Source organism: Hyperolius riggenbachi, chromosome 3, assembly GCF_040937935.1.
Source record: "Hyperolius riggenbachi isolate aHypRig1 chromosome 3, aHypRig1.pri, whole genome shotgun sequence".
Lineage (NCBI taxonomy): Eukaryota > Metazoa > Chordata > Amphibia > Anura > Hyperoliidae > Hyperolius > Hyperolius riggenbachi.
Genome location: NC_090648.1, coordinates 194882302 through 194904695, shown reverse-complemented (window position 1 = coordinate 194904695; position 22394 = coordinate 194882302). Strand labels below are relative to the sequence as shown.

Genomic DNA, 22394 nt, shown 5'->3' with positions numbered 1-22394 from the left:
TTAGTTTTGTATCAGTTTTCCATCAGTTTAATTTGACTGTACTGGAAATGTACAGCTTTTATATGTGAACACACCCATAGAAACCCATACAAAACTGATACAGAACTGACAGGACTGGACCTGAAATGTACAGATTTATATGTGAACACAGACATAGAAACACAAGCAAAACTGATGTTAACTGTCAAAAACTTACAGGACACCTTTTTATGTGTGAACCAAGCCTAATGGCAATCACTTTGTCATTAAATGAATGACTACTATGAAGTCCAGGTTCAATCGACTTTTAATTGAAATTTATCAGATATTAAAGAGACTCTGAAGTCACTAAAAAACGTTTTTTTATCTCAGTAGTCTGTTTAATAGCTTAGCCCTAACTAAACCGCTGCATCCCCGCGGCTGTAAACTATCTAAATACCCCCAAACTCCACGGGGCACACTACGGGGAGCGCTTCCGTGTGAGGCAGGACTCTGAGCTGCAGCCCTGCCTCCAACGCGTCTGTCAGCGGTGGATCTCCGCCCTCTCCCCCGCCCCACTCAGCGAAGGAAGACAGAGGGGCGGGGAGAGGCGGAGATCTGCCACTGATAGACGCGTGTGAGGCAGGGCTGCAGCTCATAGCTCTGCCTCACACAGAAGCGCTTAGGGCAGCAAAATCCACGACCAAGAAAGTCGTGGATTTTGCAGGGGAGAGGGAGGGCGCGTTAGGGGGGGATTTAGATAGTTTATAGCCGCGGGGATGTGGCAGTTTAGTTAGGGCTAAGCTATTAAACAGATTATTGAAATAAAAAAATGTTTTTTTATAGACTTCAGAGTCTCTTTAATTTGTGTGTAACCAACTGCTCGATTTTGTTTCAATCAACCATTAATATTTGGATTGTAAGAAGGTATCGAACCAAATATTGATCGCTTAAAAAACAGTTTGTGTACAGGCACTGTAGAAGAAGTGCGAACATCTTCAAAGCATGTCACAAAAATATCAGAACGCAGTGCTCCTTAAAGCCTCATACACACGAGACACAAATGTAGCAAGAGACCCCCCCCCCCCCCCCCAAAAAAAGTAGCGACAGCTCGTCGCCAGGTCCCTCTGTGCAGCAGCCGTACACACGGCGCAGAGGGACAGAGATGCGGCGGAAGCTGTCACCGAAGGTTCCTCCCCCCGCCGGCAGCTCCGTCCATGGTAAGTGGGTTGCTGTCGCTAGACCGCATACACACGGCGGACTAGCGACAGTTGCGGCGAAAGCTGTTGCCGGCGATTGGCCACGCCAATTGCTTGGCGACAGCTCTAACTAGCGACGGTTCATGGCGCGCGTGTTATACACACGGGGGACCTGTCACCGCAACACGCGCGTGCCACGTGGTTGCGGCGACAGTCGTAACTCGTGTGTATGAGCCATTACTCTCGTACAACCACGGTATAATAGCTGTACATACTGTACATGTTGGGAATGAAAATTATGACATGCATCTTACAAAGTGGGAAAATTAATAAAACAATTACATTATTGATCAGGGCCTCATTTTAAAATATTCCAAACACATTTAAGTATAAATATGATACTACTAACGAACATCTCTTAAGTCCATAGGTCTCCTTCCAGGTTGCTATGTAGCAGTGAATATGTAAATAGGCCCATACACTTATACTATTTAGACCAGGCAGGACTGAGAACTGACTGCACCAGGAAAACTGCTTCCAGTTCTGCGTCTTGGTGACCGTTGCACCAAAAATAGTGATTTGTTAACTTTAATTTGTAGGGATTCTTAAACAAGTTGTGGCGGTGATTTAAATTCCCTTCTGCTTAGCAGCAGCGTAAAGGAGTAACTGTAGCCCCCTCAGGGTGGTAACCTCTCTGCCGTGGCAGTCAGCTGACACAGCTGTGAAGTATCACATTACAACTTGTGTTTAGACACAGATGAGGGGGAATTAGACAGGCTAAACTCTCCAAATAAATACAGGGTGCATTTCTCTAGGTTTTCCTTCTGTCCTGTGCAAGAGTTCAGGTGCACTTTAAATAACACTGGCAAATTGCTGGAACAGCTTAATTTTTAATTTTGTTCATGTCTCCTATTGGGGAGATCCCCTCCACTGCCCCGACTTCCTATTGGTAACCCTGTTATGAAGCACAAGAAAGCTTTTTAACACACAAACAGCAACCCCTTAAAAAATTAAAATTTATGTAAGATGTTTCTTCACACACTGACCTGCTGTTGCTCAGATAGGAGGTGAGATTTTTTTCCCAGACAAAAACTAGACTAAATTAAAACATGATAAGGGAATGTGACTTTTCCTTGGGTAATTGTATTGCAAACTGCAAAAGTGAGTGATATTGGTCAAAACTAATCAAGATATTAGATATCGTTTGGGCACGCATTCGTACCTTTGCTTTATCCTACATCAAGTGAAAGGGGCAGATGAACACAAAGGTTACATAATTGTACTTAGAAGTCAAATTCAGAAAAGAAAAGTACCTTAGAGTATCATCCTCATCTTCATCAAAAAGTTTAACTTGTGTTAGTGCTGGTTGTGAAAGGAGTTGTTGCTGTTCTTTCTAGAACAAGAAAACCTGTTAACATCCCTGAGCAAATCAAAGTGCTTGTAAGGGAATGATCATGGCTTCAATGAGAAGCCAATGATCTTTCCTGTAACAACACTGCCTGTATGCCTAAATAGTTAAGTTAGGGACTGTTTTACTATGCATGTCATGAGGGTATATTATGGCCGGTTCAAACTGTATTATAAAGCCAAACAGATCCGGTAAAGCGGATCCAGTCTCTGCTTCACTGGATCAAGATGGCTTGGTGCACACTGGCAAACAGATTCGTGAAAAAGGATCTGATCACCAGCCGATCGGATCAGTTTTCACTCCGTTTACTACTCCAGCAGGTGAAGGAGGGTGCAGCAGTCGGGCTGGTGAGGGAGGGTTAAAAACGTACCCAGGCGTCTTATTCATTGCAGCCGGGCGGTAGAGAGGGTTTCTTCCAGGCTTCCATCTTCTGTCTTCTGTGTCATGTGACTACACGCGTCATGTAACTACAGAAGGCTGAAACCTAGAAGAAACCCTCTCTACCGCCCAGCTGAAATAAAGAAGATGCCTGGGTAAGTTTTAACCCTTCCTCACCCTTTCGCACGGCTGCAGCCCCCTTCCTCACCCACCCCCTGGCTCAGGTATGGCCCAGTTCATGTCCCCCCAGACTCCCACCCCCAAAGGATTTTGGCCCTAGAATGGTCCGTTTCTTCTTTAGTTTGAAGAAACGTTCCGTTCTCCCAATGCAGGGCTTCAGCTTTCATTTCCAGTCTGCTGGGTTCAGCGGTCTGGAAAAATTGGTGCTACATCAAAGGGATCCGTTCGAGCAGACGGATGTTAACGGTTCTATTGGTAGAGTATGCGTTGCGCTTCCGGTCTTCTGTTTAAAGAGAACCCGAGGTGGGTTTGAAAAATATTATCTGCATACAGAGGCTGGATCTGCCTATACAGCCCAGCCTCTGTTGCTATCCCAAACCCCCCTAAGGTCCCCCTGCACTCTGCAATCCCTCATAAATCACAGCCACACTGCTGACAAACAGCTTGTCAGAGCTGGCTGTGTTTATCTCTGTAGTGTCAGTCTGCTGCTCTCCCCGCCTCCTGCAGAACTCCAGTCCCCGCCTGCATCCCTTCCCTCCCTGCTGATTGGAGGGAAGGGACGGGGGCAGGGACCGGAGCTATGCAGGAGGCGGGGGAGCAGCTGAGACTGACACTACAGATGTAAACACAGCCTCACAGCATGGCTGTGATTTATGAGGGATTGCAGAGTGCAGGGGGACCTTAGTGGGGTTTGGGATAGCAACAGAGGCTGGGCTGTATAGCAGATCCAGCCTCTGTATGCAGATAACATTCTTTAAACACACCTCGGGTTCTCACTGAACAGAAAAAATACACCTTTATTTCAAAATAATATATTGTCGCCATACATTGTACCAGGGACATAATTTAAACGTTGTAATAACCACGACAAATGGGTTAATAAAATGTGTGGGCTTTGTTAAAAATAGTATTGTTTATTTTAAACCTATAGGGGATGGAATTGGAGAAACAGTATTTTTTTTTCCATTTTTCCCTTGTTTTCCCTTTAAAATGAATAGAAAGTAATTACTGAAAACAAACATCAACCACAAAAAGCCTAATTTGTGGTGAAAAAAAACAAGGTATAGATCATTTCAATGTGATAAGTACTGATAAAGTTATTAATGAAAGGGAGGGGTGGCGACAGGTGAAAATTGCTCTGGTCCGTAATGATAAAAACCCCCAAGTGGTTAGGTGGTTTAAACTCTGACATAACATTCAGTAAAAACATGCTTTCCTATATTTTATTACCCATACAGTTATCATATTTGCTTTTGTGCACAAGTATTATCATATGTTTAGAAATTACAAATTTCCAAAGTACAGTTTATCGGCACTGAAAGCTGCCATTGTAATTTATTGCATAGCTAGAGTATTTATATATTATAATATATCCAGGGAGAATGTGTCTTCTCCTGTGTACAATTCTGGCTTGTATTCAGCCAAGACACTGCTAATCTGCTATCAGTGTTTATATTATCTTGTTTGTTTTCAGCTACTATTGTAATCACTTCCTCAAGGTCGGCAACGGCACGAATGTTGGGAACACACAATGCAACTTCTGGTCCGATCGATGGGAATCACACGGTTATTTCGGACCTGTTCGATCTGTTCCTGATCGATAAAGGAATCTATTTTGCAAATTTATAATAAAAAAACTGATCCCTTTATGGATCGGGACCAGTTTGGACATGTACACATGATACAACTTCCTGTCAGATTACCTGTCGATCGGACAGGAAATTGCATCATGTGTTCCCAGCATAAACTTCCCACTGAAGAAAGTGCTGTTTGAATGCAGTTCTGCCACCAGTGTTTTTTCTGGTAGTACCTTTTATTTGCTTTAAATATTTTAAAGCAAAGAATAAATGCTGAGTTTCATACCACTGCAATATGTGTAAAAATAGAAATCCTATCGCCAAACTGTTGTCAGTAAACCTAAGGATGGAGTTAGAGATGCTGGGAACTTACTTTCTCCTCTGTACAGCAATTACCTATGTTGGAAGATGGAACTCTGGGTATATTTTGTACACTGGAAGGTAGGGATCAGTACAGCATGCAGAGCACTGCTGCCACACAGTAAAAAAAAAAAAAAAAGTGTCACTTGAATTTCCTTTGTCCACATATTTGAAAAAATTACAATTGTTTCTGGCAGTATTAACATAGGCGAAAGCCAAAGTTTAACTGCCTACCCTAGAACAGTGATCCACAACTCCATCTACATCAATGGGGCCTTAGATCACATTTTGAAAATGACTGAAAGTGTTAATCTGTGGTTACTGGTTACCCTCCACTGTCTGGGATGCTCCTTGTGCCGGGAGTGTGCAGGCCTTAGCCGGTACGCAATTTAACACGTACTAAAGCCCTGGAAGTGAACATAAATGATTGAACTAGGTAGCAAATTCTGACAGTAATTTTAACACTGTAGAATGGTTCTATTTTATATGCACAAAAACAAGGTAAGGAAGATGAACTGTTGATCATTGTACAGAAATAAACTAAGGGACTCTCTTTACAGCGAAAGATGATTTTTACTTTAAGTCAGCAACAGCAGCTCCAATATTCTTAAATATAGCTTTTACGGTTGACGTAGATGAGCACTGGTCCAACTTACTCACCATCACTTCTTCAGCCTCACGAACTAGCTCAGCTGTTTTTGCTTCCAATTCAGCATTTAGACGTCTGCGTAAATAAAAATGTGTTAGGTTACCATTAACGGTCGTTTTTATAAAACCCAAAAAATTGTATTGACTGGCAGTTGTCACAGTACTCGGCAGCGGTGAACTCTGGGACAACCATGTTCACTCTTAAAATGAACTTGTTTTTTAAACAGTGAGAACACAGTCAGAGTGTTAACATCTAACATCTCTGTTAAGGCGCGTACACGAGCCGTACTTTTGCAAACGACGGGTCCGTCAGACCCTCCGCCGGGTGGATAAGTCAAAAACAGTCTTATCAGTCTGCCAACAGCCTGTACTCACGTGCTACTTTCAGCAGAACGACCGCCCCACGGTAGGGTCTGACGGACCCATCGTTTGTAACAATATGACGTGTGTACGCACCTTAAGTAGAACAATGCCTAATTGCTAGGCAGATAGATGGTTATATAGATAATTTCCAACATGTTGGAAATTATCTATCTGGCAGGTAAATCTAACAGAAAATTGTATGGAGTGTGCCTAGCATTAAACTTCAGTTTAAATTTGGGTCACATGATCATTGATAACTGCTTCCTGAACAGATAAATCTGGCAACCACAGAGAGCAAAGCACCTTCATAACATCAAGTGGGAGGAAAGAAGGCCCAGTGTACTGTGTTAAATCTTCTGGGATAAGAAACAGGGTTCCCACAAAGGAAATATAGTAATCCAAGGGACTGCTTAACAAATTCTGGCTTTCAAGAACCATTATAACTTATGAAAAGTAATTGTACCTAATGCTTATGGAAAGCAATTGGACCTAATGCATATAACTTGTTGACTAGAGTTCAAGTTTTTAAATCAGTATGTTTATTTTAATACATTAAATCATACAAACCTGTGTACCATTTTTTTTTTAAGCAAATCCGTGTGGAAGAGAAAACACCCCAATTTAGACATCTCACATCCGAGAAACATTCATTCAATCACCAGACAATCAAGCATACAAATTGCCATCGGTTAAACATTCATTTAACCAAAAAGAACCACTAGCAGGAAGTCGCACAATAACACGCTGCTGACTTTGCGGTGGGTCACACACTTTCTTTGCTGTTGCGTTACCCTGCCTGCAGAAAGGGTAACGCAATGCAAAACAAGTACCCTAGTGTTAAAGGGGCCTGGCACAAAATCAGGTTGCACATTTATTTATTTACGTATTTATATAGCGCCGACATATTACGCAGCGCTGTACAGAGTATATTGTCACTTGTCACTAACTGTCCCTCAGAGGGGCTCACAATCTAATCCCTACTATACTCATATGTCTATGTATGTATCATGTAGTGTATGTATCATAGTCTAGGGCCAATTTAGGGGCAAGCCAATTAACTTATCTGTATGGTTTTTTGAATGTGGGAGGAAACTGATGTGCCCGGGGGAAACCCACGCAGACATGGGGAGAACATACAAACTCCTTGCAGATGTTGACCTAGCTGGAATTCAAATTGGGGACCCAGCGCTGCAAGACGAGAGCGCTAACCACTACGCCACCGCGCTGCACATCAGGGGTAATGACTAATGTGTTACACTTTGATTGAACAGAAAGTACATAAAAAGGTACTATGCCTTTACCCGCACATTTCCCGCATATTACACAACAAACAGATGCAAAAAATGACAAAACACATCATAGGTGAGATATAACCATACTTGTACTCCTCTTCTTTTGCTAAAAGACGGTCTTGTGCATTTTTTTGAACAGGTCCAGTTATTGCTTGAGTAGTGTTGCTAGTTTTCTGTCCCTAAAAGAAATATTTACAATGTTAAAAAAAAAAAAAACCTTTTGAATATTGCATTAATTTCTACCAAATAAAGGCATTGATCAAAAATTTGGGAAAAGACTGATACACATATATGTGTGTGTGCAAATGCATGTGTGCCAATGCTGTTTATGTCAATTCTGTGTTGTTCTGTCAGTTGCAGTGTGTTTTTCCAATCAGTTATTAGACATACTATTTATTTATTTTTTTCTCCTGGGGTTTCACCTAGGTGACATTTTCACAATTTGTCAAATGCCTTTTTTTCACCTTTCATTTTTTATTGAGAAAAATAAGAAACAAAGCATGAATATAAAAAGTACACAAAACTTTATAGGTGTAAAGACAACATTTCTCAACTTATATGGTATAAAGCAATGACAATAATAAACAAACAAAACCAACTTCAATGTTTAGCGGGGTTACACAAAGTGCATGGTCCAGGGCGTAGTGCAGATGACTCTAAACGTATGTCAAATGCTTTTAAGCCACCAGCAAGCCAGAAAATATTCAAAAAAAAATTCTGATAGTACTTTTTTGTACTTTTTCAGTAACAATGTGCTGAAAACTAATTTGAAAAGATGTAAAATGATCTCCGAGGACATACATGTCAAACTCCGGCCCGCGGGCCAAATCTGGCCCTCAGAGCCATTGAATTTGGCCCTCAAGTGGTTTCCCCACTTTGCATTATATTTGGCCCACTCTAGACCACCAGGGAAGCTATATTGGAGGTGAAGCCCTACAACACCAGGGAAGCCATAAGGGGGAGGTAGCAGGAAAGCACTAAACACCAGGGAACTGTATAGGGGAGCGTGGGGGCCTCTAGACACCAGGGAACTGTATAGGGGAGCATAGAGGCATCTAGACACCAGGGAACTGTATGGGGGTTGGAGGGGGGGCCATTAGACACCAGGGAATTTTATAAGGGAGAAAAGTGGCTAGAAGACCTTGAGGTTGGACCGCGACTTGGTCCCAGTGTACAATTTCGGCCCACTTTGTATTGGAGTTTGACTGCCCCCCCCCTGTCCTAGAAGAAAAAGTTAATTGAACAAGGGCCATGGTAACCATATCCTGTAGAGTCCAAAAAATGACTTCTGTTAACAATGTAAACAGTGCTCTAAACATTAATTTAGACTTGAATTGAGTTCTGTCCATTGTGTATCGGCTGTATGAGAAAATATGTAATGCAGCATTGTGACATAGCACACTAGCAAACCAGATGGACGTGTGTGAAAGCATTGTACACACTTAGCATGTCAGCTGTTTATTTGCTGTGCAGTGCATTAAAACCAGGGCTGTGGAGTCGGAGTCGTGGAGTCGGGCAATTTTGGGTGCCTGGAGTCGGAGTCGGGAAAAAATGCACCGACTCCGACTCCTAATGAATTTGTAACTGTAATTAAAATAGAAAATATGATAAAATGTTCTATTTCTCAGATAATAGTCATTAAAAATAATGTATATATACAGTATATATACAGTAATAGCTGTGCTTAGTCCACAAAAATGAAATAAACCAATCAAAATTAGTTATTTGTGCTGCTTCAATAAAGCAGTCTCCGTATTTTTAAGGTCAGATATACATATCTGATTGTGACTGTATATATGTGTACACAGGAATCTCTTATATATACTAAACAACATCTAGGCTGTAAGAATAAAGCCTGATGTGTAGCTGTGTTACTAATAGAGATGGTCAATGAGATGGAAATAATTCTGCACTGATGCTGATTTATGCAAATGTATGCACTCCCTTTGCTGATGAAATCAAATAATTTGATATGTTGTTAAAATTTGGTTTGGTGACTACAAATTAAAGGGTACCTGAGACGGATGAAAAGTAAAGTTTTATACATACCTGGGGCTTCCTGCAGCCCCCTTCAGGCTAATCAGTCCCTCGCTGTCCTCCACCACCCGGATCTTCTGCTATGAGTCCTGGTAATTCAGCCAGTCAGCGCTGTCCGGCCGCATGCCGCTCCCACAGCCACAAGTGATACCCCCCCCCCCTTTCTGCACACCAACAGAGCTTTCTCTTGGTGGACTGTGATCCCTGCTGTGAGGTTTATTAATTTTTAAAATAAAAATGCCTATTTGTTTATTTTTTTCAAATCCCCGCCCTCCCTCCCCCTGCCAGTCAATCAGCGCGATCGGCTATCATAGGGTTTAGACCGCAGCAATGTACGGTGTATTAGACAGCTTTTTCGCCGTCTAACAGTCCCTAGCGGCGATCGCTGCTGGGAGACTGATAAGCAAAATACGCCCATCATGCCCCCCCAGGACCGCACGCCGATTGGCGTTATGCGGTCCTGGGGCTGCCGCTCCTCTCACGCCCATTGGCATGAGGCGGACATTAAGAAGTTAAAAGCGGCTCTGTATGGTAAGCACCCACAGCTGGAATGCGCTGCTGCCCTTGCATCGCCACGGCAGCTTCCGGCGCACCGCATAGTACCGTATTAAGTGTGAAAGGCTCGCCATTCATTGCTTTAGCGGCACCATGCGGCAGATTAGGACAACGTAATGCAGGTTTACCCTGCAAGTGTGAAAGGGCCCTTAAAAAAACAAAAAAGTTACATACTTACCTTACTGAAGGCGGGCCGCTCCATACTACGCATGCGCGAGCGCCCTCTATGACGCACTCGCGCGTACGTAGTATGGAGCGGCCCGTCTTCGGGAAGCCCAAGTGCTCCCGAAGACCTCCGAAGTCCCTGCGGCGGCGGACGCAAACGGGGGAGCCAGCGCAGCACCGAGGGCACCAGGAGAGGAGAGGGAAGGCTCATTAGGACCGAGCCTTCCCTCTCCTTAGGAGAGTATCTGACTTTTTTTATTTTTAAATTGGTAAACATTCACTTTCAACTCTTTTTCCCCCCCTAGCCCCCTACAGTAGTCAATACTGATAGTGTGCTCCTCAATCCACATTTCTGTGCAGCCTGGATGATAATGTAGAGTTGCAGCCATGCACAAGCAAATCACATGTAACAAGCAATTCCCTCAGGAATCAGGCAGCAGCTTACACAGGAAGCATAGGTCTCACCGGCTGATGCATTTGAGATAATCCATGCAGGTGTAAAATAGAGTGCAAATGGCAAGCAGGATACTAGTGGCTACCAGCCCACCCACTGACAACAGCTCATTGTCAAGTAGTTGAACTGCGCTCTCCACTTTCCTATAAATCAATAGACAGATAGTACATAGCGTAATTCCATAAACATACAGTGTTCCACAGACAGTCAATCACCACTGTGACAAGTGTGCTCGTGCCGCACTCGTGATTCCACTCCCAATTTCGATTGCGCTCACCAAATCACAACCACCTCAGAGCCAGGTGGATCTAGCGTATTTTTCACAAACAAGCTCCAGGCGCTTTAAAATCTTCAGTTCTTAGTTTAATATCACTCTCCGGACTCATAAAATATAAACACATAAAATATCATAGTGTACACTGCATAAAAATTGAAATAGCCCGCGCAATAAATGCGCACTCACTTATGTCTTCTTGAGATATAGTGCATCAAATATACTGGCGGCAGCGAGATCTGTCCTGGCCTCCGGGCATGGGGTGAACGGCGTCCCGTCTCTCTCCTACTATCCCTTTCGCCTGGTCTGCGCTGGCTCGCGTCCTCCACGCTGTGCTGTTACTCTACCACTTCATAGTGCAGTGACGTCAGACGCGCCGGCCGTAGCTCCGCCCTACGCGTTTCGTCTAGTCAGACTCATCAGGGGCTGACGTCACTGGCGCGCTCCGTCCTTTTATACTGCACTACTGGTTCTATTGGTGGAAAATGAATAAAAACTCCCTGTCCTCAGATCAAGGACTACTAAAACATGGACGCCGGCATGAACAGCCGTGCAATCCTCCACAGTTCAATGCTGTTTTTTGCTATTCCCTCCATATTTAAATGAATACTACCTTGGTGTTACACACTCAGCTGCTATGTTTGAATGTGCTCATTTAAAACTTATTTTACCAATGATTTGAACTTAAATGAGCACATTCAAACATAGCAGCTGAGTGTGTAACACGAAGGTCTTCTGACGGAGCCGACCTTTCTCACTGAGCGCCGCTATAGACTGATTCCCATTACAGTCTATGGCGGCGCTGGCTGCGCCCAAAGGTAGCATCGCTGAAAAGCACTGCTCCGCTCTGAGGTTTCCCAATGAATCACCTCAACGAGACACGCTCCAAAAGATCCTAGCGGCTTTCTGTGACACTTCTCAACGCAAACATGAATGTGTTGCCCATGGCAACCAGAGTCCTGGACCTTGTTCTATTATCTCAAATAATGAAATATGAGTTCCAGGGAAATTGGCAAGATCACTATTCTCCAATGTAGCCTATGGTGCCCATTACTGTATCAGGGGAAATGCTATCTAGAGGTCCATAAAATGGTGATCAGTGTGGTTGTGTGGCCCTCAAATGCCATTATAAACTAGCTGGACGCCCACTTGCGATCACAATATCACTCCCAAAACACTGAGAGTGATTTTGCAACTTAAAAACAAGCGATTCTGCAGTGATTTTCCGGAAAGTTATTTTGGACCATCACTGTATTAAATCACTCTTAAAATGCTGCAAATTCTGCATTTACTATGTCGGCACCTCGGAATTGCTCTAGGGGCTACCGCTACCCTGCATTGACTTTAATTAGCCTAGCGCTTTTGGGATTCAAAAACGCAGTTAAAAAGCGATGCAGCGGGCCATAGCCCTAATATACAGATTTTTTGTGATCTTATAAAAGTAAAGATTTGAATTGTTCAGCTGATTACCAATTTTATAAATACAGCCACCTAGGTTGTCATCTCTGCAAAAATGTCTTTTTTTTCTATTCAGTTGAGGGTAGGTCCCCGCATGTTTCCAGTTGGATAGATTGCGTATATCTGTAAGCAGTTATACAGCAGAGCCAGGGGCGTAGGAATAGGGGTTGCAGAGGTAGCCACCGCATCGGGGCCCTTGGGCCAGAGGGGCCCCGAAGGACCCTTCTTCAACTGCAGTATTAGCTCTCTAGTGGTCCTGTGCTCATAATAATCACTTCTATAGAAACTTTGAATAGTGGTAATTATTATCAAACTATTCCCCATCCCCTTCTTGCACCTCTGACACTGTAGTTGCCATTGGCAGGTTTTGGTGCGCCGTATCAATTGCTATGTATAGAGTGCTTGGGGGCCCCAATGTAAAACTTGCATCGGGGCCCACAACTCCTTAGCTACGCCACTGAGCAGAGCTACCGTACGCGCTTCATCCCACCATACGTCACAGATAAGATACGTTTAACAAACGGGGAGGAAGAACCACCTGGCTGAAGCGAACAGGCAAATACGGAACCGGGCTGCGCCATCTTCGGCCACATCACACAGAACACATGGGCATACACTGACAGAGCCGCTCACCTTACGAGATGCCAGCGAAGGTCTACGGGTGTCCGCCATCGTACGTATGTTGCATTTACGCGCCGGCGTTTGGTTGCCAAGCAACTGACGCAGAACTGCATCTCGCGAGAAAACTGTCACACGGCAAGGTGACATGAATGATTTCTTTGTTTATTTTACTAATAAATCGCTTCTGTGAATCGGGCATGTTTTTTTTTGTGTGAAATCCACACGGACTATACAGCTATATAAGCTCACATAAGTAGACATAGATGTCATGTAACTGTGAGCTCAGCTGAGCAGATTTTTGAATAACAATATTAATATTACAAGTGTATACCATTTGCTTTTGGTAGCTTACCTAAGTAACCCCCCACCCCCACCCCCACTGTGTATTTTTAGTTTAATTCTCTACTTCATTCAGTGTTCTGTGTCAGTTGTGCTTATGGGTGAGGGTATTATGGGTGACAACTGTAGCAAGAGGACTATGGAGACTGCCATACTTATTTCTTTTTAAAGTGTACCTGAGACGAGGGAGTATAAAAGCTTCCTCCAGCCCCCTCCACACAGATCGCTCCCACGCTGGTATCCAAAGCCTCCTAGATGCTCCGGTAGCAGCCTCGTTCTCCAGGGCCAGTCGGCGCAGGCGGAGTGTGGCCAAGCGCGCTCCACGTTTTGCTCTCGCGGCTGGGACCATTCAGCGTCGACGCTGTAGTACTGCGCAGGCTCCAGAGTGCTGACCGGCCACGGAGGATTTAGATGCTGGCGTGGGAGCGATCTGCGCGGAGGGGGCTGGAGAAAGCCCCAGGTATGTATAAAACTTTTATTCCCCCTCGTCTCAGGTTCACTTGCAAAGCCAGTTGCCTGTCAGCCCACCTGATGTATTTGGCTGCAGTAGTGTCTGAATAACACCAGAAACAAGCATGCAGCTAATCTTGTCAGATCTGACAATCTGCTGCATGCTTGGTCACGGCTAAAGGTAGCCATACACTGGCTCGATTCCCGGCCGTTTCGACAGCAGATTCGATCCTGGGATCGAATCTGCTGCCAATCGTTCGCGTTAAACGCAGCCGCCGATCCGATTCCCTCCCGGAATCGGATCGGTCCGTCGATCGCGCCGTGCGGGAAATTACCCTCGATCGCCCGCCGGTAAAGTGCGCGTCGCTAGCGGCGGCCGATCCGATCAGGTATACATTACCTGAGGCTGGCTCCCGGGCGTCTTCTCCGTGCTGCACGGCTCTGTTCCGGCTCCATCCATCCCGGCGCTTCCTGTGTCACTGCAGTGACCAGGAAGTTCTAATAGAGGGCGCTCTATTTGAATTTCCTGGTCACGGAGTAACACAGGAAGCGCCGTAATGGATCCGGAACAGAGCCGTACAATGCGGGGAAGATGCCCGGGAGCCAGCGTCAGGTAATGTATACGGGGGGGGGGGACAGGCGGCAGGAGCAGCTCAGCAGATGGTGAATCGGTTTCAGGCTGAAATCGATTCACAATCTGTTTGCAGTAAAGGCAGCCATACGATCCCTCTCTGATCAGATTCGATCAGATAGGGATCTGTCAGCTGGTCGATCTAATGGCACATCGACCAGTGTATGGCTACCTTAAAAGTATTAAAGGCAGAGGGTCAGCAGGATAACTAGTCAACTGGTATTGCTTAAAAGGACATCAATATGGCAGCCTCAACATCCCTCTTGCTGCAGTTGTCCTTTAACACCAGCAAAGAGACAGCAGACTGGGGCAGATTGAACAAAACCTGCTACAAAAACTGTGGAGCTGCTCCTCTAAAGCCTTGTACAAACACTCAATTTTGATTTACCAATCAATGAACAATTTTACTTACCACCTCCATGTAGTATGAGAGTTTACCTAGACATAGCATACTAAACTTGTTGGCCCTCATACAACATGGAGATGGTAAAATTGGCCAATCAAAATTAGAGGTGTGTACCAGGCTTTTGGCTCAGAGACAACATCAGATGCTGAAAGCTTAGTAGTTCTGGTAAAAGGCCTCACCTTTTGCTTCTGTCTTCAAGACTTTATGGATGCCTGCTTGTTGTAAAAGTGGGTGTGGCTAGCCGAAGAGACCCCGTTATGTCTCCCATCAAGTTCATCAGATCTTTGCCTCTCTAAAGCAAAGTAAGGCAGCCAGAGTAGTGGACATGGAACTGTTATTCTATCGCTTTTGTGCAGCAGTTATCTGAAAATGAATCCCTCTATCAATCAAAAGCAGATTGGACATGTTGGAAATTATTGTTTTGACCTGCTGATCTAACAAGAAATTGCATGGTGTGTACTAGGCATTATAGTTACATGGTTACATATAGTTGCATAGTTATTTGGGTTGAAAAAAGACATACGTCCATCGAGTTCAACCTGTTGTTCTTCGGTGTCCATGAAATTCAAGGGCTATCACACAGTGTTGGACTGGGAGGTGGGAAAAGTGAGGAAATCCACCTGCTGGTCAAGCAGCAGTGTTATCACTCCCAATAGAAACTGTAGCAAGTCTTCACTGTGAGCAGCAACACCTGATTACTGCTGCTTGGCCAGCAGGTGGATTTCCCCAGTTTTTCCACTTACCAGTCCGACACAGCTACCACATTTGTGCCTTTGGTCAATAAGGTCTCTTTTCTACGGGCAGCTGAAGGCAGTAGCTGTGCTCAGACATGAGATGGTTTTTCACTGCCACGTAACACCACTGTGTGTCCGCTACATGTATTTTTGTAACAAATTGTTACATGTAATTGTAGCCAAAAGGCACTTGGTGGCCCTGGAAAAGAGGCCTAAGATCAGGAGCGTAACTAGAAGGGAGCAGCCCCTATGTCCGCAGGGCTGGTTCTAGCTAAGATGGGGCCCCGGGGCAAAAGTTATCCGGGGGCCCCCCGCCACCAATACCCCAACTACCCCCCCCCCCCCCCCCGCGGCTGCCACCAGCCAGATCACCCCCTTGCTCGCTCCTCCCCCTGCGCATTGCCCCACTGCAGTGTAATAAAGTAAGTGGGCGAGAGACACACTCCCCTCCCGAACGATCCAGGTGGTGCAGCTCCCATCTGTCTGCCCTGTAGTCATTGTCCCTCACTTCCTGCTTCTCCATTCTGGCACTAGAGCACAAACGGATTAGCAGGAAGTGCAGGACAATCACTACAGGGCAGACAGGGCTGCACAGCCTGGATCATTCGGGAGGTGAGTGTGTCTCTCTCCCACTGACTTTATTACACTGCAGTGGGGCAGCGTCGGGAGTGGGGAAAGCAAGCGAGGGGGGATCTGGCTGGTGGCAAGCAGGGGTATCCCGGCATATGAGTTGTCACAGTATGCCCTAGTGGTCATACCGCAAATGGCCTTCCAAACGGTGCCAGCACACGGATCGTGCGAACTCTGGTCGCAGTCAATGCGCAGGAACCGTTGGGAATTGGCCGCAGACAAACCAGAAGGGAGCCTGTGGGGTATTGTAATTACAACTTTAAACACTAGTTCAGGGTATCTGCCACCACCTCTGTTACCATGGGACAGAGGAGCCCGTTGACTGTCTGAGCCTAGATCTACAAATAAAAACGGTTAAAACACGCTGTATTCTGTCTAGCCAACAACAAACAATAGTAGCGTCTCTTCAGAGACCTGGGATCAGTTCTGTGTGTGCTGAATAATAGGGTAGCTAGAACAACTACTGACGATAGCGTCGGTTTATTGAAAGCAATATAAATAATTAATATATACAGACAATTATTAAAATCAACAATTATTAAGACAGTAATAGCCAGTATGAAAAATAAAAGAAGGGAGAAAAATACTTAGTTCCTGGAAAGATGTCCTTTAGTGGGAAAACTTGTAAAGTTCTTGGTTTCAATCAAAGTTCAGAGTTCAGACCAGGTGGATGCCAGCATATCCTTAAGCAGGCACAGATGAGATCACGATGGTGGTTCAGGGTGGTGGACACTGAGTTTGTCTCCTCTGCCATTCTTATGCCCCTGATCCAGTAGGAGGGAGTGAGGGCGGGGCCACACACCCCTTTAGAACATGAGATGAGTCCTCCCCTTGTCCTGGGGACCAGAAATCATGTCTTAACCATATATGGGCTCTATCTCACAGAACCGTACAGGTCAGGGCAGATTTACTAATATTTTCAGGTCTGCCTCGATTTACCCAGCAGCCTGATACCAAACATGAGGGTTGGGACCCCTGTGGTATCATCAGGGCACTTTCGAACTGCCTAACTGGCAGTCTTTACCTCAGAATGTTCTGAAATGTTCTCAGAACCAGCGCCAGACAGGGCCCTACATGCTCTGTTAGTTTGGAGGGTCTGCCAGCCTGGCAATACAGAAAATATGACACATGTAGCAGTTTATGGAATATGATCTACATCTGGGATTGACAGCAGGTCATCCCTAGGTGATGGGTCTTTTGAAGCCTGCAGGAGCAAGCCACATGTTGGCTCCCCTGCTGGGGAAAGGAGCCAGAGTGTCTAATTTTTCCTCAACTAGATTGCTTCTGTCATGGTGTTTATCAACTATACCTGATGGATGGGCCATCAGCACAGCTTGAAGCCAGGGACACTCGGCAGCAGGCTAGTGTCCTTTTGGTGGAAGGAGGGAAAGAGAAAAAAAGGAAAAAAAAAAACCCAGGAATGTCATTTCTGTTCCTGTAATGGCTGCACGAATTTAGCCAGAAAGCTGTGATGATCGCTGCTGCAGCAGCTGTTGCTGGAAGTAGTAGTGCTGCAGCTCAGGCAGTTCTGATCTATTTCCATGCAAACTGCATAGCTTTGTCTGTCTTTCCCTGCTGTCAGCTTGTGACTGATTATCATTCACCTGTGTGGGAATCTGCATGTCTGCTCCCATTGGATGACCTCAGTATAAAGATCTGCTTCCTGCAGGGTTTCCTTGGGTTTGCATAGCTTCAGTGTAAGCCAGTCTTGCTGTCGCTTTAGCCCCCGATCGTGTTTCTTGTTATAAAGATACTTTGCTGGTCTTTGCATCATATATTGGTTCATTGCCAATATATATGCATACCAGCACGTTTATTATTTTCCTTGTATTTGTGTTACGTTAATACATCAGTGTCGCTGATGTATACGTACACGAACTGTTTATATCCTGTGTGCAGTTAGTCAGCTTTCCAGCACGTTTTGGTAGGTTGCGCGTACCGTGACCACCCGTGCTGAGGTAGTTACCCTGCTTCTGGTTCTGTTTGTGGATTGCGTTCATCTCTGCGAAGAGATAACGAATCCTTCTGAATCCTGTCCTGTTACCGTTTGTGGATTGCGTTCATCTCTGCGAAGAGATAACGAATCCTTCTGAATCCTGTTCTGTTACCGTTTGTGGATTGCGTTCATCTCTGCGAAGAGATAGCGAATCCTTCTGAGTCCTGTTCCCTGTATTACTCCAGTCCTAGTCAGCGTTCCTGCTTATGTCATATATCGGTTCATTGCCGATATATACATATGTTAGTCAGACGTTACAAATAGTTTCATTGATAGCTGTAATTGTAATACGCTAGGAAAACATACTTATTGTATATTTATCTGTTTTACGTTCATCTATCTTAATCCTGCTGTTTCCTGACTGTCCTGTCCTGTCTTTGTGAGGCACGCCATCGCCGCAGCGCATTGGCTGCCTCATTCCAGTCTGTCTGGTTTTGGACGCTTGCTGTCGCTAAGTAGCCGCTTGCTAGCAAGCGTTCATTCTGTCTACCTGTCCTGATCTCCTCAGTTCTGGTTTGTGCGCTCAGCGCTACTTTGCGCTGAGACGTTATAACGAAAGCATTGTTTGTGGCTGTCAGATCTGCACCGGCTCTGTGCGCCACAATCTCCTATTGGAGTCAGTCCTCCCCTCCACTATACTAGGGATAGCCTGTTTCCTGGTGCTAGTGTGTGTACCTCCTCCACGCCAGCTCATGCGTTGCATGCTGACTGTGGAGAATACACCACCAAGCCTTACATTATGCAAACCCCATTACCAATCCCTATTGTGGGGGGAATTTCCAGAAATTATGACACTGTTTGTCAGGGGTCCTGCTCCTTTAAAAAATTTGAAAAGCTTGGTCCTGAAGTTACAGACAAATTTATATCAGAATTGGTTAAAGTTCTGGCCAATCCCGACTTTCGGGCTTCTGCAATTTCTACCTGGTCTGATTGGATCGTTTGTGCTCTTTTTAAGGGCAAACTTTTTGATTGGGCAATCGATGTCTTAGATCACACTCAGTTTAGACAAAGTCCTTTGCAATTTATAGCTTTTGTAATTCACAATTGGTTGCGCATAGATCCATTGCCTTTTCCTCTTAATGAACTCCTGGCAGCAGGCCAATCAGCTGCTCCTTCAATTGCTTGCAAGAATGAGCAGCAAGCAGAAAGTGTTACTGATAATTTTCCTGCAGCTTTGAATAAATCATCAAAAACCGCAAGGTCAAAGGCAAAACGCAAACGTTCTAAAAAACGTGTCCAATCTGCAGAGTCGTTATCCTTAGCGACTGAGACCTATAATGAGATTCTGCCATTAACAGATAATGAAATGCAATTGTCTTTCAGGGGAGTTAAATGGACTTATGAAACTACTAATGAACTTTCATCACTGGCTAGGGAAAATAAAGATTTTTGTTTAAAAGAATTATCTGAGTATGATTATGAGGAGATATTACAGAGTATTGAACAAATCAACTTATTTGTGAAGCAAGGAAAGTTTGCATACACTACAGTTAAACACTTGCTACAGGTATTAGAGATTCTTAAGAATAAGGAATCTGCCAATCACCTGCTAATTAACCCAATCTATGTCCCTGCCACAATCATATCTGCAAACTGTGATCTGCCTGTTAAGTATGCTTGGAATCCTCCATTTGAGAAAGGAGAGATGGAAGCTCTGGTCAATGAATGGAAGAATGATTCAAGTTCATTTTGTCAATTTTACAGTGCAAAAAGTGAATTAGTATTGAATGCATGCATTAAGTCTGCCTATAACCTAATAAAAACTGGTGTGTGTGGGTATGACTTTGTGGCTCCATTGATCGATGTGTGGAAAATGATTTTGGATGATTTTTATGCGATTCAATCAGTTGATACCAGGGAAGACACACTGTCAATTGGAGACTGTCCCACTTCTCCAGTTACTGAGTCCCTGCCATGTCTTCTGAATGTTCCTGTAACTCCACCCTGTACCATGGATAACTCAGTGTTACTTCCCAGTAAAACAGAAGCCACTGATACTTTCTTAACTTTGCCCTGCACAAATTTCTCAGCAGAGAATCCAGAGGTCCTGCTGACTTCTGAGTCCAGCCTAGCCAGTACTCATGAGTCTTTGTTCAGTGAAACAGACACCAGAAAAATCTTGCCTGTCTCTGCAAACACTTTTGCAGAAATTACCCGTGTTAATAAAGTTCAACTCCTGTCTGATCCAGCAGATGCCAATAGATGCACTACATCAGTTTCCGAGTCCCAGCAATCCTGTCCAGAAATCTCAGAACCCCAGCATCTGAATTTTCCAATTGTACAATTGAATGGTGATTCAGATGCGCAAACATTGTGTCTTGATCTTCCTGTTTCTACACCTCGCTCTAGTTTCGTGAATAGCTCAGAGCATCTGCTCTGTGAACCTGAAATCGCAGAATTATTACCTTGTTCAGAAAATGTTCCAATAAATTTGCCCTGTACCATGAATTGTGCAGTAGATCTCTCCAATGAAACTCAGGTCACAGAATCATTATGCTGTCCAGCAGGTGCTTCCATGGTTTTGCCCTGCAATATGGACTGTTCAGTGATCCTGTCCAGTGAAGCTGTGGTCGCAGAGTCTTATGCTTCACCCAGTACTTTGGATATTTCAAACCCTCTAGCAGAAGAGTCTGAGGCACTGCTTACCTCAGTTGGTGTTGCAGTAATATTCACTTGTCTAGCAGCTGTTTTGGAATTACAGTCTGCTCTAATAAAACTTGGTGAATTTCTGCCCAGCAAAGCAGAAGCCATTGAAATATTGTCCTCGTCAGCAATTGTGTTAGATACCTTGCCCTGTACACAGTCTGATTTAACCAATGTTGAGTCCCTCTCCAGTGTTGTAACAGCCGAGGAACTCCAGCCCTGTCCTCTGAATGTTTCAGAAGTCTTGCCCTGTAACATGGATAATTCTGATTCTCTGGTCAAAATAATAGAAATCTCAGAATTTCAGTCCGGTCTGATGAGTGTTCCTGAAACCCAGCCCTGTATCCTGAAAGATTCTGGTTCTCTGGCCGCTGTGGCAGAGGTTCCAGAGTCCCCTTCCTGTCCAGGGAATTCCTCAGTTTTGCCTAGTCCAGTGGGGGCTGCTGCAATACTGACTTGTTCTGCAGCGCCTCATGAGCTCCAATCCAGTGTATTAAATGAGTCTCTGTCCAGTCCAGAGGTAGTTGTGGAGTCCCTATCTGGTTCAGTGCATACATCAGAAGATTTGTCCTGTCTTGTTAGTGCCCCTGAATCTGATTTGTTACTGACTTTGCTGGAATCAGCGACATCTAAGTCTGATCCAGCATTCTCGTGTAAAAGTCCAGTAGTTGCGAAGTTTAGTCATGATGATTTTTTTTTGGCCAGTCCTGGTTTTGGTCCTGTCTTGGCTGACCCTGAGGCTCACAGTTCCTTGACATGCCCAGAGGTTTCTCTTGTGCCGGTGTGCCCAGATGTTCTTTGTGTGCCAGAATGCCCAAGTGTGTCTAAGGTGTTAGCGTGCTCTGATGCTTCCTTAGTGGGAACACGTTCTGATGTTGCCAGTCTGCCTGCATGCCCAGAGATGGTTCTGGTCCCTGAAAGCCCTGATATTGATGTTTGTCCTTGTGGCCCTGACTCGGGAATTGCCCTAGGTTCCATAGGGGTTCTTGATAGTTCTCCATGTGAGCCTAAGGGGCATTCTGACCTATGGGGATCTCTTTGGAGCTTCAAGGTGTTCTGGGAGGTCTCTGAGAAAACTTGTCCTGGTGCCTTGGACTGGTTCAACAGTGGGTTTTGTGTTGGTAAAGACAGTACCGGTGGGCATTGCAAAGGCTTTGGCGTTTCTGAACGGTTCCTGGAAGGCGGTGGGTATCGCTCAGGGAATTTCGGAGGGCTTTCTTCTGGAAATCATGGTTCTGATGGGTGTCACATTGGGGCTTGTAGTACTGATGGGCATGGTTCTGTAGGTTCTGGTTCTGATGGGTCCAGTCTTGTGGGGACTGATTCTGGAATTCGGTCTTGCCGGGCTGTCCCGGTCATCATGAATTATCAGTCGGACTGTTTTGTTGGGAATTTCAGTTTTGAAAAGCGTCTGGAATCCGCTTTTAAGGGCGGGGGTACTGTGATGATCGCTGCTGCAGCAGCTGTTGCTGGAAGTAGTAGTGCTGCAGCTCAGGCAGTTCTGATCTATTTCCATGCAAACTGCATAGCTTTGTCTGTCTTTCCCTGCTGTCAGCTTGTGACTGATTATCATTCACCTGTGTGGGAATCTGCATGTCTGCTCCCATTGGATGACCTCAGTATAAAGATCTGCTTCCT

General features: G+C 44.9%; 1 protein-coding gene across 3 annotated transcripts in view; it reads right to left on the bottom strand.

Annotated features, from left to right (window-relative positions):
• Positions 1-13008, bottom strand: part of TEX9 (testis expressed 9) — a 64516-nt gene extending 51508 nt beyond the window's left edge. Inside the window, exons 1-4 of one of the 3 annotated variants that reach the window (XM_068275498.1) lie at positions 12940-13008; positions 7451-7542; positions 5721-5784; positions 2471-2550 (exon numbers count right to left, since the gene is read on the bottom strand). In XM_068275498.1, the coding sequence (XP_068131599.1) occupies positions 2471-2550; positions 5721-5784; positions 7451-7542; positions 12940-12978 (275 nt within the window). In that variant the 5' untranslated portion in view covers positions 12979-13008. The other 2 variants (XM_068275500.1, XM_068275499.1) reach the window with 2 other exon arrangements.
• Between the last annotated feature and the right edge of the window lie 9386 nt (positions 13009-22394).